Genomic DNA, 15,576 nt, shown 5'->3' with positions numbered 1-15,576 from the left:
ACAAAATGGTTTGCCACTGGCTTCTTTTTACTTGTCTGTTTGGTGTTTTTATTTCCCCCCCCCCCAACTTGTTGATCCACTTGAGATTTCTGGGATTTACTGTTAAGTTTCCCAACCGGTATTTAGGTTTGAGCCCAAATAAATTTGGCTTTAAGTCCGCCAGAGCCCTTTCAACCTCGGGCAAGATCGCTAAAATAACCAAACAGATTAATCCTTCCCTGTAAAGAGCTCCGTTTTGTAAGAGATGCTTAAGAGTCCCATTGCAGGCTATGGTTTGTTTGGAGTGCAAGAATTTAAGTACCGCAATGGAAGGGATTGTGAGTTGTGTTAATCAGTTCTTTCGTAAAAGGGCAGGTATGTGTGAAAGCTGCTGAGTCCCTAATGAAAGCAATGCCTTCAAAAGAGGCTAAGAGCAACCCAGCCGTGTGTGGAGTCACCCACGAACGCGAATCCTAGAAAGAAGAACCTGGACACATTCTCTCTCTGGGTGGAGTGACATGGTGTAGAGCCATGTGCTCCTTTTTATTTAGGAACATAAGGAAATGGGGTATAATTATATCTACATGTCAAATGATACATCCAACCATACAACTTCAAACGTATCTTTTGAGTTGTTCCTTTCCCATAGATATCAAGACCTAGAAACTTCCTGAGAGCAGATGTTTATTCACACCTAATTTCTCTGAAGCCTTCTTTCTTATCTTGCTAATCTTCCTTAATTGCCCTGCTGTTGTGTGCTCCAGGCAATGAAAATTCCCCCCTTTGATCCTATAATCCAGTGATTTTCAAACTTTTTTTGAGCCGTGGCACATTTTTTACATATACAAAATCATGGGGCACATTGAGCGGGGGGGGGGGGAGCGGGGGGGCTAAAAAAAGTTTGGACAAAAAAATTATCTCTCTCTTCCTCCCTTTCGCTCTATTTCTCTCCCTCTTTCTCTTCCTTCCTCCCCCTCTCTGTCCATCCCTCTTTCTTTCTCTCTTCCTTCCTTCCTCTCTGATAGATAAATTAGTGAAGATTGGACTTAATCCCTGGATAGTTCAGTGGATTTCAAGCTGGCTGAAGCATAGACATCAGAGAGTTATTGTTAATGGCGAGTATTCTGAGCAGAGACAGGTTACAAGCGGTGTGCCACAAGGGTCTGTTCTGGGTCCTATTCTTTTTAATATGTTTGTGAGTGACATAGGGGAAGGTTCGGTAGGGAAGGTTTGCCTATTTGCCGATGACTCTAAAGTGTGCAATAGGGTTGATATTCCTGGAGGGGTCTGTAATATGGTAAATGATTTAGCGTTACTAGATAAATGGTCAAAGCAATGGAAACTGCAGTTTAATGTTTCCAAATGTAAAATAATGCACTTGGGGAAAAGGAATCCTCAATCTGAGTATTGCATTGGCAGTTCTGTGTTAGCAAAAACTTCAGAAGAGAAGGATTTAGGGGTAGTGATTTCTGACAGTCTCAAAATGGGTGAGCAATGTGGTCGGGCGGTAGGAAAGGCAAGTAGGATGCTTGGCTGCATAGCTAGAGGTATAACAAGCAGGAAGAGGGAGATTGTGATCCCCTTATATAGAGCGCTGGTGAGACCACATTTGGAGTACTGTGTTCAGTTCTGGAGACCTCACCTACAAAAAGATATTGACAAAATTGAAAGGGTCCAAAGACGGGCTACAAGAATGGTGGAAGGTCTTAAGTATAAAACGTATCAGGAAAGACTTAATGAACTCAATCTGTATAGTCTGGAGGACAGAAGGAAAAGGGGGGACATGATCGAAACATTTAAATATGTTAAAGGGTTAAATAGGGTTCAGGAGGGAAGTGTTTTTAACAGGAAAGTGAACACAAGAACAAGGGGACACAATCTGAAGTTAGTTGGGGGAATGATCAAAGGCAACATGAGAAAATATTATTTTACTGAAAGAGTAGTAGATACTTGGAACAAACTTCCAGCAGACATGGTTGGTAAATCCACAGTAACTGAATTTAAACATGCCTGGGATAAACATATATCCATTGTAAGATAAAATACAGGAAATAGTATAAGGGCAGACTAGATGGACCATGAGGTCTTTTTCTGCTGTCAGTCTTCTATGTTTCTATGTTTCTTTTTTGCTCTCTTTCCATCTCTCCCACCTTCCCTGCCTCTCTTTCTCTTTCTCTCTTGCTTTCTTTCTTTCTCTCTCTTTCTCTCTCTCTCTTGCTTTCTTTCTCTCTCTCTTGCTTTCTTTCTCTCTTGCTTTCTTTCTCTCTCTCTCTTGCTTTCTCTCTGTCTTGCTTTCTTTCTCTCTCTCTTGCTTTCTTTCTCTCTCTCTCTTTCTCACTCTGTCTTGCTTTCTTTCTCTCTCTTTCTCTCTCTTGCTGAGCTTCGCGGCACACCTGACCATGTCTCGCGGCACACTAGTGTGCCACGGCACACTGGTTGAAAAGCACTGCTATAATGTCCTGTCCGGAGTGGTGAAAACTTTGTTTATTGTGAGATGTTTTATTTGAGCCCTGTAGTGATTGCCAGGAATGCAGATTAGTGTCCTCCTGTCCTGGTTTTATAGAATCAGGGTCAGGCAGAGTGTATATATATATATATATACACACACATTTATGCTAGAAATCCAGATTTAATACAATCCTATTCTAACATAATTTACTAGACTGCAACAGCCATGTGCATCTTTTGCAACTGTTGGGATGTCTCGGGCTAACCATTTATTATCGCGAGAAGTTTTTATGCTTCACAAAAGCCGCTTGTTCTTTCTGGCTGCGCTATGCACACAACATGTAAACCCCATTCCTTCTGCTCTGGCAGGTCCGATCACCAACGCTTTCCTCACCCTGGCACCTGCCAATATGCTGAATCCAGACAGCAAGCCTTGCATCCCACTGCCGAAATTCAGCCGGCATCTTCACAGCACAGAGAGCGTGGAAAACTCTGCCAGCGAGGGGATGACGCTGCGCCTGGGGCTTCATGAGAAGGTAAGGAAACGAAGCAGAAGGAATTGGCGAGAGATTAATTGGCCAGCCATACGTGTGAGAGACATTTATCTTTTCAGCCAAAGCGGGAGCAGCCTCAGCAGATGGCTAGTCCCTGGTGAGGCGATGCAGATCTTAAAACAGGCCTGGCTTTTAATGTCCTGGTGTAATTCTTCCTCTGGGGCTAAAGAAAGGGCTGCGAGCATCGGTATGTGTTATATCCTCTTGATGGGCACTAAAGCAGGAATAAGCTGAAATTTCACACACACACACCCGCCACGCCTGCGTTTCTTGGGATTTGAAATGAACCCCATACTCAGTGCGCTGGGAAGGATCATAAACCTTTGGAATTGAATTTGGCAGACGTGCACCTGATCGCAGGTGTGTGTTTTAGGATGAACTGCAAATGGAAATCAGGTGGCACAGGGGAGGAAAGCGTTTAATCCAGAGCTGTGATAAATAAGTGGCGCTTTCGCTCTCAGCGAAGAGGGGTTTTCACAAGGAGCAAATCCTTATGTCTCCGTGCTGTGTTTACTGGGCAATACCCTAGAATTAATTTGACCCAGTACAGAGGGTATCCTGGTGCTGGGCTAGATTTAAGATGCAGCAAAGTAGTTCTTACATTGTGTTATTGTTCTGTCGGGCTCTATGGTAGAATCCTCCCAAAATTTCACAGGTACAAATTTCAGACACACACGTTTGAAAATTCAAAACAATGTTCTTTATAATGAAAATTCACTTAACCTAAGCCCTCTTTTGGTATAGCAAAGAGAACTCGTCTCCAAACAAACTGGTAATTTGTACAAGTCCCTTATCAGTTCTGAGATACTTAGCTTGCAGCTGTGAGGCAATTCACAGTCCTTCTTTTTTCACAAAGTGAAACAACCTTTGCTCTGGTTTAGTTTCAAAGCAGGGAAAAATCAGCACACAAAAGGTCAAAGTGAGTAAAGCAGGCCCGAAACACAACGATCAGATAATCCTCCACAATGGCCAAACCCACAGGCTGCTCTTTATAGCAGCCTCACTAATGACCACAGCCCCACCCAACCACAGGTGGCCTCATTTTCTTTGATACTAATCTCTCAGTTGTTGCTGCCTATGCATCGCTCTCCGCATGCGTGGCTGTATCATTAACTCTTGTTCTGAATCCAAGGAGGAGCTAGATAATTGCTCTCCTTCTGAGCTGTCTGCCACACTCTCCTCCTCCCTGTCACTCATGTCTTCTTGGTCAGAGGAGCCTTCATCAGCAGATTCCACCGGGGGCAAAACAGGCCTGCAGCATGTGGATGTCTCCCCCACATCCACAGTCCTTGGGGCAGGAGCTGGGCCAGAGCTAACCACAACAGTTATCAAAAGTTATTTTCCCCAATAGAGTCTCCACGTTCGAGGTCAATATTCCCCAAATATGAGATTCTAAGGAGAAAATAAAACCAGGCAGCCATCTCCTTCATCCGTGTTTTCCAAGAGATGCTGAAACATGATCTTTTGGATCTTCTCCAAATAGGAAGGAAGAGATCAGGAAGAAATCCAGTTTCTTCCATTCTTTATTCCAAGCAGCTGGAAAGCATCGTTTTCCAAACCTGTTTCTCAGCACTCTCTCGATTTGTGACAGAGAGGAAAGATGGAGGTGAGGACCAAAGTACAGTGGTACCTCTACCTAAGAATGCCTCTACTTAAGAACTTTTCTAGATAAGAACCGGGTGTTCAAGATTTTTTTTGCCTCTTCTTAAGAACCATTTTCTACTTACAAACCCGAATCTGGAAAAATTTCCCAGGAAATTTGAGAGCGGCAGAAAGGCCCTGCCAGTTTCCTGCAATTCCCCCTGGGTTTTTCTCTCTGGTGCAATGTATGGGAGGCAGCCCCACGCCGGATGTATGAGAGGCGCATGCTTCTCCTCGCCACCCCAGACCCTCTTTTTTTTTTTAAAGCCTTAAAGTTTTGGATTTTGTTTTTAATTTTCCTTACATCACCTTCTTCTTTCGACAGCGACTGTCTCCTCTTCTTCTTCCTCCTCCTCCTCCCACCCAAATTCCAAGCTTTTATTTCTTTCCTAATGGGTTTGCACACAGTTTGGCGGGACCCAGGGGAAGAGCCTTCTCTGTGGCGGCCCCGACCCTTTGGAACCAACTCCCCCCAGATATCAGAGTTGCCCCCACCCTCCTAGCCTTTCGTAAGCTCCTTAAAACCCACCTCTGTTGTCAGGCATGGGGGAATTGACATGTTCCCTCCCTCTAGGCTTATAAAATTTATGTATGGTATGCTAGTATGTATGATTGGTTTCTAAATTGGGGTGTTTTTTTTAAATTAACTTAAATACTAGATTTATTTACATTGTATTATTATTGCTGTGAGCCGCCCCGAGTCTGCGGAGAGGGGCGGCATACAAATCTGATTAATAATAATAAATAATATTTTTTTTTGCTTTTACATTGATTCCTATAGGAAAAATTGCTTTTACTTACAAACTTTTCTACTTAAGAACCTGGTCACGGAATGAATTAAGTAGAGGTACCGTTGTATATAACAAAGACTGGATACCCCATATTTTATATTTAACTCTCACTTAATTGCTCTTCTGGTGGAGTTGCAAGGACCGAAGAGATTATTTATAGGAGGGGTTTTCAAACTTGCACAGAACCTGTGAGTCAAAACAAAAATATCTCCCTGATCAAAAGACAAAGGACAAGTGAGAGAAAATTAACTGGATTTGAGTAGGTTTGCTTTCGGCTATTTTTTCCCCCCGCACTTAGTGAAACACAGCTTGAAAAATTCGGATGTGTATATTTGTTTTGTCATTCTGTATCCACAAACGCTCCAGGCAGGAAATCTACATTCACCAATACAGAAAATCAGAACAGCGGCAGAGCTTCAGGTTTGCTTGTCCAGGATTCGAAGCGATAGCATTGACAGCCCGTGGCTGTGCGCTGTGCACGAAAGCAGCGTCTCTAATGTTAAACAACAAAGTCGGCATTATCTTGATCTTGAAATCAATGCTACCTTCCTTTTGAAGAGCAGGCTTTAAAAAGAAGTTGAGGTGGAAATGAACAAAGTTACACTGTTGGTATTAAAAAGCAAAACAAAGCAAAATAAATACCATATTTTTCTGAGTATAAGATGAGCCAGAATATAAGACGTACCTTAGTTTTTGGGGAGGAAAATGGGAGGAAGGGGGATCTGCCTACCAGGTATTCATCTGGCTAGTGTCCTTAGTGTGGTCAGCTTTAGCACATTATTTTATCCCCTGGTTAGGGCTGAAAAAAAAGTTTTTGGAGTGAGTAGCAATGAAAAAAAGCCTGCAACAACATGGCTGGAAAAAAACCTTTGGAGAGAGTAGCAATGAAAAAGCCTGCAGGGCCATAAGAGCCAGGAAGATCATTAGCACCTTATTAGGGATTTTAAAAAGCTTCAAAAAGCTACATTTGGCATAGAAGACACACCCAAATTTTCAGCCTCTTTTAGGGTGGAAAAAGGTGCATTTTATACTCTGAAAAATACGGTACATATTATTTTTGACTAGGACTAGATGTCCTTTGACTAGGACATCTAGAGCTGGGGTCTCCAACCTTAGCAACTTTAAGACCTTTGGAATTCAACTCCCAGAATGCCCAATAGGAAGCAGTAGAATACTTTCAAAAGAAGCGGGGAAATACATCCCCACTCTATGTTTAATGTTTGTATGTCTGTATGTCTATTTTATGAAAAATAATAAAAAAAATTAAAAAAAAAAAAGGAAGCAGTAGAATAGATTTCTTCCTCTTGAGCCTGAGCAAAGAAGGAGCCACCATGAAGAGAGGATAGTCCAAGGGTCCCCAAACTTCACAACTTTAAGACTTGTGGACTTCAACTCCCAGAATTCTCCAGCCAGCATCGCCAAGCTGGCTGGAGAATTCTGGGAGTTCAAGTCCGCAAGTCTTAAAATTGCCACATTTGAAAACCTCTGGGACAGTCCACCCTTCTTTGTCGAGGTCTGTTCAATACCACTCACTGCAAAGGCCTCTTGTCCATCCATCTGCCTTTCTTCCCCTTCAAGGGCACTTTCATCTAGTTTCTCTCCTATCTGTCTCTTGCCTCTCCACCCCCTCTTAATTGTTCCAAATGTCAGGAAATTTCTCCTTAGCTCTAGGTGCTTTTCTCCTTTTTTAGTTTCCATCCATTGCTTCTTGTTCTACCTTCATGTGCTTTGGAGAATAGCATGATTGCCTCTTCCTTGTGGCAGCCCTTGAAATATTGAAACGCTGCTATCATGTCTCCCCTGGTCCTTCTTTTCATTAAACTAGCCATGCCCAGTTCCTGCAACTGTTCTTTGTGTGTTTTAGCCTCCAGTCCCCTAATCATCTTGTTGCTCTTCTCTGCACTTTTTCTAGAGTCTCAACATTTTTTTTTTACATAGTGGAGACCAAAACTGAATGCAGTATTCCAAGTGTGGCCTTACCAAGGCCTTATAAAATGGTATTAACACTTTGCGTGATCTTGATTCTGTCCCTCTGTTAATGCAGCCTAGAACTGTGTTGGCTTTTTTGGCAGCTGCTGCACACGGCTGGCTCACATTTTGTCCACTAGGATTCCAAGATCCCTCTCTTGAGAGTTGAAGTCCACAAGTCTTAAAGTTGCCATTTTGAAGACCTGTGCCATGGACAATCAAGTCTTTCACACATCATCCTGGTCCTTGCTCGACACTCAGTCTCAGGTGGCCTCCTTGTGGCTCTTCATCCCCCTCAATCATCCCCAGAGCAGCCTTAGATGCCAGTTGTGGCAATCGGGTGACCTTCAAATCTAGAGAAATTTGGGACAGCCCTTTACACCAACTATGTATCCCAAGTCCTGAATGCACACAAGTGTCTTGTTTTTTTCAATCATGGAATATTTGCCGATGACTCTAAAGTGTGCAATAGGGTTGATATTCCTGGAGGGGTCTCTAATATGGTAAATGATTTAGCTTTACTAGATAAATGGTCAAAGCAATGGAAACTGCAGTTTAATGTTTCCAAATGTAAAATAATGCACTTGGGGAAAAGGAATCCTCAATCTGAGTATCGCATTGGCAGTTCTGTGTTAGCAAAAACTTCAGAAGAGAAGGATTTAGGGGTAGTGATTTCTGACAGTCTCAAAATGGGTGAGCAGTGTGGTCGGGCAGTAGGAAAAGCAAGTAGGATGCTTGGCTGCATAGCTAGAGGTATAACAAGCAGGAAGAGGGAAATTGTGATGCCCTTATATAGAGCGCTGGTGAGACCACATTTGGAATACTGTGTTCAGTTCTGGAAACCTCACCTACAAAAAGATATTGACAAAATTGAACGGGTCCAAAGACGGGCTACAAGAATGGTGGAAGGTCTTAAGCATAAAACGTATCAGGAAAGACTTAATGAACTCAATCTGTATAGTCTGGAGGACAGAAGGAAAAGGGGGGGACATGATCGAAACATTTAAATATGTTAAAGGGTTAAATAAGGTCCAGGAGGGAAGTGTTTTTAATGGGAAAGTGAACACAAGAACAAGGGGACACAATCTGAAGTTAGTTGGGGGAAAGATCATAGGCAACATGAGAAAATATTATTTTACTGAAAGAGTAGTAGATCCTTGGAACAAACTTCCAGCAGACGTGGTTGGAAAATCCACAGTAACTGAATTTAAACATGCCTGGGATAAACATATATCCATTGTAAGATAAAATACAGGAAATAGCATAAGGGCAGACTAGATGGACCATGAGATCTTTTTCTGCCGTCAGTCTTCTATGTTTCTATCTCAGAGAGAAGGGCGACCTCAAAACCCCCAGATTGGCTGTGGATCCCAAAGAGACCATTGTGCCGCTGTCACCCCCATCTGTTCTATGGTCAAGCCAATATTAAAAATATTAAAATCTCTTTCCTCCCCCTTTCCAGCCTCCCTCTACATTCATAACTCCAATTTAATAATGTTCCCCTCACTCCAGATCTGATGCCACCGATAGGATGTTTTTAACAAAGAGACGGTTCGGAGGTTGGGGGCCGAAACCTAGACTGAATAGAGCATTTTATAGAAGAAAGTACATGCCTTGCGGCCAAGGACAGCAGTGTATTTTCAAAATCGAGAGGCATAGGACTGACAGAAAGCACCGGGCAATGTCCCTCCGGCAGAGTCCTTGGGTTACTGCGTTATCCTTCAGCTCCCTTCATCCCCAGCCCACAGAGCTGGGGATGATGGGAACTGAATCCAGCACCAGTGTTTTCAGGAGGGCAGCCTTAAGAAAAAAAAAAAAAGGCTGGCTTACTAGGGGATTATATGTTGAATTACGGCAGCCTATAAATAAGTTGATGAATAAATGTATGTATTATTATGATTTATTTATGGTACAATTATGCACGGTGCGGGAAGAAGTAGGTAGGGTTCTCTGTGGGGCTTTCTCGTATAACTAGACTTGGAGGGAAGGGGGAGATCGTAGAACCGAATCCATGGGTTTGTAGGCTAGGGAGAGACAAAAGAGCCCTTTGTCGTCGCACCAAAGGCAATTAATTTGTGAGACTCCCAGTCGCCTTGAGATGCTAGGTAGATGTCTTTGAAAGACAATTAGAGTCTCCCCTGGGAAGTCGGCTAGGCAGTCTCCGTTCTAACGGCAAACAGGCTGAAGGTTCAGCTTGCAGGCAGCAAAACTCCCAGGATGCTGGAGCCTCTAAAACTAACTGGGTGAGCTGCCCCCCCCCCCCGGAAAGGGAGAAGTCCCCTACCCAGACGTAGCTGAATGAACAACATTCATACTAATTTCCATCCCATAAACAGTTTTTTTAAAAAGCCCATCTTCTGAACTGACAAGCACAATTCAGAGTGCACACTGACAATGTCCCCCAAATCTATCTATCTATCTATCTATCTATCTATCTATCTATCTATCTATCTATCTATCTATCTATCTATCTATCTATCTATCTATCTATCTATCTATCTATCTATCTATCTATCTATCTATCTAACTATCTATCTATCTATCCATCCATCCACCCACCCACCCACCCACCCACCCACCCACCCATCTACCTACCCACCCACCCACCCACCCACCCACCCACCCACCCACCTATCTATCCATCCACCCACCCACCCACCCACCCACCCACCCACCCACCCACCCACCTATCTACCTACCCACCCACCCACCCACCCACCCACCCACCCACCCACCCACCCACCCACCCACCTATCTATCTATCCATCCATCCACCCACCCACCCACCCACCCACCCACCCACCTATCTACCTACCCACCCACCCACCCACCCACCCACCCACCCACCCACCCACCCACCCATCTATCTATCTATCTATCTATCTATCTATCTATCTATCTATCTATCTATTGGATTTGTATGCCGCCCCTCTCCGTAGACTCGGGGCGGCTAACAACAGTGGTAAAAACAACAAGCGACAATCCAATACTAAAACAGCTAAAAACCCTTATTTTAAAACCAATCATACGTACAAACATACCATACATACATTGTAGAAACCTAGGGGGAAAGAATATCTCAGTTCCCCCATGCCTGACGACAGAGGTGGGTTTTAAGAAGCTTACGAAAGGTAAGAAGGGTGGGGGCTATTCTAATCTCTGGGGGGAGTTGGTTCCAGAGGGCCGGGGCCGCCACAGAGAAGGCTCTTCTCCTGGGTCCCGCCAAACGACATTGTTTAGTTGACGGGACCCGGAGAAGGCCCACTCTGTGGGATCTAATTGGTCGCTGGGATGCGTGCAGAAGACGGTCCCGGAGATAACCTGGCCCGGTGCCATGAATGGTGACAGCCAAATTGCCAAGCTCGGAGCTCAAGCCCAACAACCCAAGACCCCTTTTCACTGCTTTCATCTGGACAATTTTGGCGATTAAAACTTGTGAGCTTCATACTGGCTGGGGAATTCTGGGAGTTAAAAGTTCACCAATCTTAGTTGCCAAGGTTGGATATCCCTGGCCTAATTCCTATAACATTTGTGTGATGAGATGAAGCCCATAGACCAGCGTTTCTCAACCTGGGGATCTGGACCCCTTTGGGGTTCGAATGACCATTTCACAGGAGTTCCCCTGGTGTTAGGAGCCAAAGCTTCTATTCTGGCGCTTTTTACAATCCGGCCAATCAGGCATTTACAGTGGGGGTGTCCCTCTGACCTTCCTGCCAATCAACTTAAAGCTCTGTTGGGAGAATTGGCGCTAGACTTATAGTTGGGGGGGTCACCACCACATGAGGAACTGTATTAAGGGGTCACGGCGTTAGAAAGGTTGAAAACCACTGCTGTAGACTGTTCAAATCTCTTTCCAGGCTGAAGAATTCCATCACGTACAGTTATCAACTGACCACATTTATTAAAAGAACCAGTAATGGTCTGTAGATAGATAGGTAGGTAGATAGGTAGGTAGCTTGCTAGATAGATAGATGGATGGATGGATGGATGGATGGATGGATGGATGGATGGATGGGTCGGTGGGTGGGTGGGTGGATGCTAGATAGATAAATAGATAGGTAGGTAGGTAGATAGATAGATAGATAGATAGATAGATAGATAGATAGATAGATAGATAGATTGATTGATTGATAGGTAGATAGGTAGATAGGTAGATAGGTAGATACATAGGTAGGCAGATAGATATATAGATAGGTAGGCAGATAGATAGGTAGATAGGTAGATACATAGGTAGGCAGATAGATAGGTAGATAGGTAGATACATAGGTAGGCAGATAGATATATAGATAGGTAGGCAGATAGATAGGCAGATTGGTAGGCAGATAGATAGGCAGATTGGTAGGTAGGTAGTTAGATAGGTAGGCAGATGGATGGATGGATGGATGGAGGGATAGATGGAGGGATAGATGGAGGGGAAAAAGGTACATCTTACACTCCGAAAAATACGTATTTTTTATAAAAGAAAAATTCCTATTGCACACCCAACACAAGTGGATCAGAATTATATGTAATCTTTGACAACACCTTACCAGATGAGCTTGCAGGGGCTTCCACAACATTTGCCAGACAAGCAAAGATGCATTTGTCACCAATAACAGGGAAGTGATTCAAAGGCTTCAAAAATAACCCACCCACCCCCCAGGAAATATAGGTACCCTATTTCTCAGAATATAAGACGCACCTTCGTTTTTGGGGACGAAAAAGGTGTTGGTTATTACCTATAGGCAAAGCGCGGAAGGGGTAAGAGAAGGCAGCAGCTGTTCAGGGAAGCCATTTCGAGTACCGCGTGTTGAGCATTTGGAGGCTGTAAACGCAACGGGCGGAGCCATTGTTGGCGACAGTCTCTGCAGTCGGAAAGAGGACGTGCGGAGGCCGAAAGGTGTGGCAGGGCTACATCCGCAGTATGAGACGCACCCAAATTCTCAGCCTCTTTTAGGAAGGGGGAAAGGTACGTCTTACACTCCGAAAAATATGTATTTTTTATAAAAGAAAAATTCCTATTGCACACCCCACACAAGTTTCTTGGGCTCAACGTAATTAATTTATGAATGTACTATTATTGTGCAGTACTTTTTGTAGTTCAGCATGAGGCTGAGTCATTTAGGGGAATGGTCTGAAGTGTGTATTGAGTTGTGTAATGTGGGTCCAGGAGGGGAATGTGTCACTAGCTTCGTCGTAAGTCTCTCCAAGCAAGAGGGAACGAAAGGCTAGATAAGGGTGGATTTCTTTCCTATTGGGATCAGTACAGATAGTCCTTGACTTATGACTACAATGGGGATAAGAAATTCCATGGTTAAATGAGCCGTGCCTGCTTTAACAACCTCTTTGCCACAGTCATTGAGTGAATCAGGCGGTTGTAAAGTGAATCCTGCTTCCTCCATTGACGTCACCTTTTAAAACAGCCGGGTTCGGCGTTTGGGTTCGGGAGGCCGCTGGGAAGCCCAGCCGCACGGCTGTCACCTTTTAAAACAGCCGGGGGGCTTCTCGGAGGCCTCCCGAACGCCGAACCCGGAAGTTCGGGTATGGCGTTCGGGTTCAGGAGGCTGCTGGGAAGCCCCCCGGCTGTTTTAAAAGGTGACAGCCGGGCGGCGGGGCTTCCAAGTGGCCTCCCGAACCCGAACTTTTGCCGAACTTCTGGGTTTAGCGTTCGGGAGGCCGCTGGGAAGCCCAGCCGCACGGCTGTCACCTTTTAAAACAGCCGGGGGGCTTCTCGGAGGCCTCCCGAACGCCGAACCCGGAAGTTCGGGTATGGCGTTCGGGTTCAGGAGGCTGCTGGGAAGCCCCCCGGCTGTTTTAAAAGGTGACAGCCGGGCGGCGGGGCTTCCAAGTGGCCTCCCGAACCCGAACTTTTGCCAAACTTCTGGGTTTAGCATTCGGGAGGCCGCTGGGAAGCCCAGCCGCACGGCTGTCACCTTTTAAAACAGCCGGGGGGCTTCTCGGAGGCCTCCCGAACGCCGAACCCGGAAGTTCGGGTTTGGCGTTCGGGTTCAGGAGGACGCTGGGAAGCCCCCCGGCTGTTTCAAAAAGCGACAGCTGGGCGGCGGGGCTTCTCAGCGGTGGGTTCGTAAGAAGAAAAAAGTTCGTAAGAAGAGGCAAAAATTTTCTGAACCCGGGTTTGAATCTCGGGTTGTTCGTAAGACGAGGGGTTTGGATCATGAGGTACCACTGCTATCATGTCCCCCTGTAGTCCTTCTTTTCTCTGGACTAGACAAACCCAAATCCTGCAATCATTCTTCATTCATTTTATTCTCCAGGTCTTTAATCCTTTTAGTTGCTCTTCTTTGCAATTTTTCCCAAAGCCTCAACATTTTTTTTTTTTTTTTGGTAGTCTGATGACCAAAAAACTGGATGCAGTGTTTCAGGTGTGGCCTTACTTAAGGCTTTATAAAGTGGTACTAATGTTATTTTGATTCTATGCATCTGTTTATACAGCCAAGGATTGTATTCGCTTTTTTGGCTGGGGATCACGGAAATGGGGGTTTGTTTGGAAAAACAAGGAGAGGGAGGTGGGCAACACTGCCTGCTTGTTTTTGTCCATAAAGTGTTGGATTGCAGCAAAGTTGCTTGTGCTGTTTCCCCCGCGACTCTGAAGAGAGAGGGAGGGAGGGAGAGAGAGACCTCGATGGTGTTCTGTCTTCATCTCGGAAGATGCAGCAATCATACCAATTGCTAGGTCTTCTGAGGGGAGGCAGCGGGGAGCGGGAGACGTCGTGGCTGGAGGGCCCGATTGCTTCTGCAGATCCCAGGAGCCAGCCTGCGAGAGATAAAATCGGCTGTCTCCTTTTATCAGCGCCGTGTCGGCTCCCAAACGAGAACGGTGGCAGCGGCGGCATCTCTCAAGGTTGCATATCTGGAGTTCCTGATGAATCGCTGTTGTTCACTGGGGTGCATAGGGGGGAGAGGAGTGGGTGTGGGTGTGTCCTTCTCTCCTTCCCAGGGCTGTCGACATTCTTCGGTCTCTGCTGCAGGGCTTGAAGGGCAGCTGTGCGCCAATATTTCAGGGATTGCCACAAAGAAGGGAGTCAAATTATTCTCCAAAAGCACCCAAGAAGCAATGGGTGGAAATTAATCAAGGAGAGAAACAACTCAGAACTTAGGAGAAATTTCCCGACAGTTAGAACAATTAATCCGTGGAACAGCTTGCCTCCAGAATAGCAATAGCGTTTAGACTTATATACCACTTAGAAACATAGAAGACTGACGGCAGAAAAAGACCTCATGGTCCATCTAGTCTGCCCTTATTCTATTTTTTGTATATTATCTTAGGATGGATCTATGTTTATCCCAGGCATGTTTAAATTCAGTTACTGTGGATTTACCAACCACGTCTGCTGGAAGTTTGTTCCAAGGATCAACTACTCTTTCAGTAAAATAATATTTTCTCATGTTGCTTTTGATCTTTCCCCCAACTAACTTCAGATTGTGTCCCCTTGTTCTTGTGTTCACTTTCCTATTAAAAACACTTCCCTCCTGAACCTTATTTAACCCTTTGACATATTTAAATGTTTCGATCATGTCCCCCCTTTCCCTTCTGTCCTCCAGACTATACAGATTGAGTCCATGAAGTCTTTCCTGATACGTTTTATGCTTAAGACCTTCCACCATTCTTGTAGCCCGTCTTTGGACCCGTTCAATTTTGTCAATATCTTTTTGTAGGTGAGGTCTCCAGAACTGAACACCGTATTCAGTTCTGGAGACCTCACCTACAATAAGATACTGTCATAGTACTTTTATAGCCCTCTCTAAGCAGTTTAGCGTATTGCCCCCAACAATCTGGGTCCTCATTTTACCCACCTTGGAAGGACCGAAAGCTGAGTCCACCTTGAGCCTGGTAAGATTCGAACTGTTAAATTGCAGGCAACCGACAGGCAGCAGAATTAGCCTGCAGTACTGCACTTTAACCACTGCGCCACCACGGCTCTTACCGTGATGTTAACTAGTTAGAATAATGAAACATTTGCAAGAAAAAAAAGTTCAGAAAAGCACCAAGGACCTTCAGCCGCCCCGAGTCTTCGGAGAGGGGCGGCATACAAATCTAATAAATTATTATTATTATTATTAGTCCAGTCTGTTTTGTCCTAGTCCCACAGACCCTCTGAGCTCTTTCCGAAGGAGGACTTTTAGGCAACACCCCATTTGTGACTTTTCTTCCATTTCCTTAATTCTAAAACCCATCCATCCATTAAGGGATGGTC

The 15,576-nt window shown here is 44.8% G+C and overlaps 1 protein-coding gene across 1 annotated transcript in view; it reads left to right on the top strand.

Moving 5' to 3' along the window:
* WDR18 (WD repeat domain 18) overlaps positions 1-15,576 on the top strand; it is a 102,925-nt gene that overhangs the window by 81,903 nt on the left and 5,446 nt on the right. Inside the window, exon 8 of the mRNA XM_070746464.1 lies at positions 2,797-2,963. Coding sequence (XP_070602565.1) covers positions 2,797-2,963 — 167 coding nt within the window. The remainder of the gene's footprint in view (positions 1-2,796; positions 2,964-15,576) is intronic.

This window comes from Erythrolamprus reginae, chromosome 1 (genome assembly GCF_031021105.1).
Source record: "Erythrolamprus reginae isolate rEryReg1 chromosome 1, rEryReg1.hap1, whole genome shotgun sequence".
Taxonomy (NCBI): domain Eukaryota; kingdom Metazoa; phylum Chordata; class Lepidosauria; order Squamata; family Dipsadidae; genus Erythrolamprus; species Erythrolamprus reginae.
Note: the sequence above shows the minus strand (reverse complement) of the source record. Positions and strands in the feature narration are given on the sequence as shown.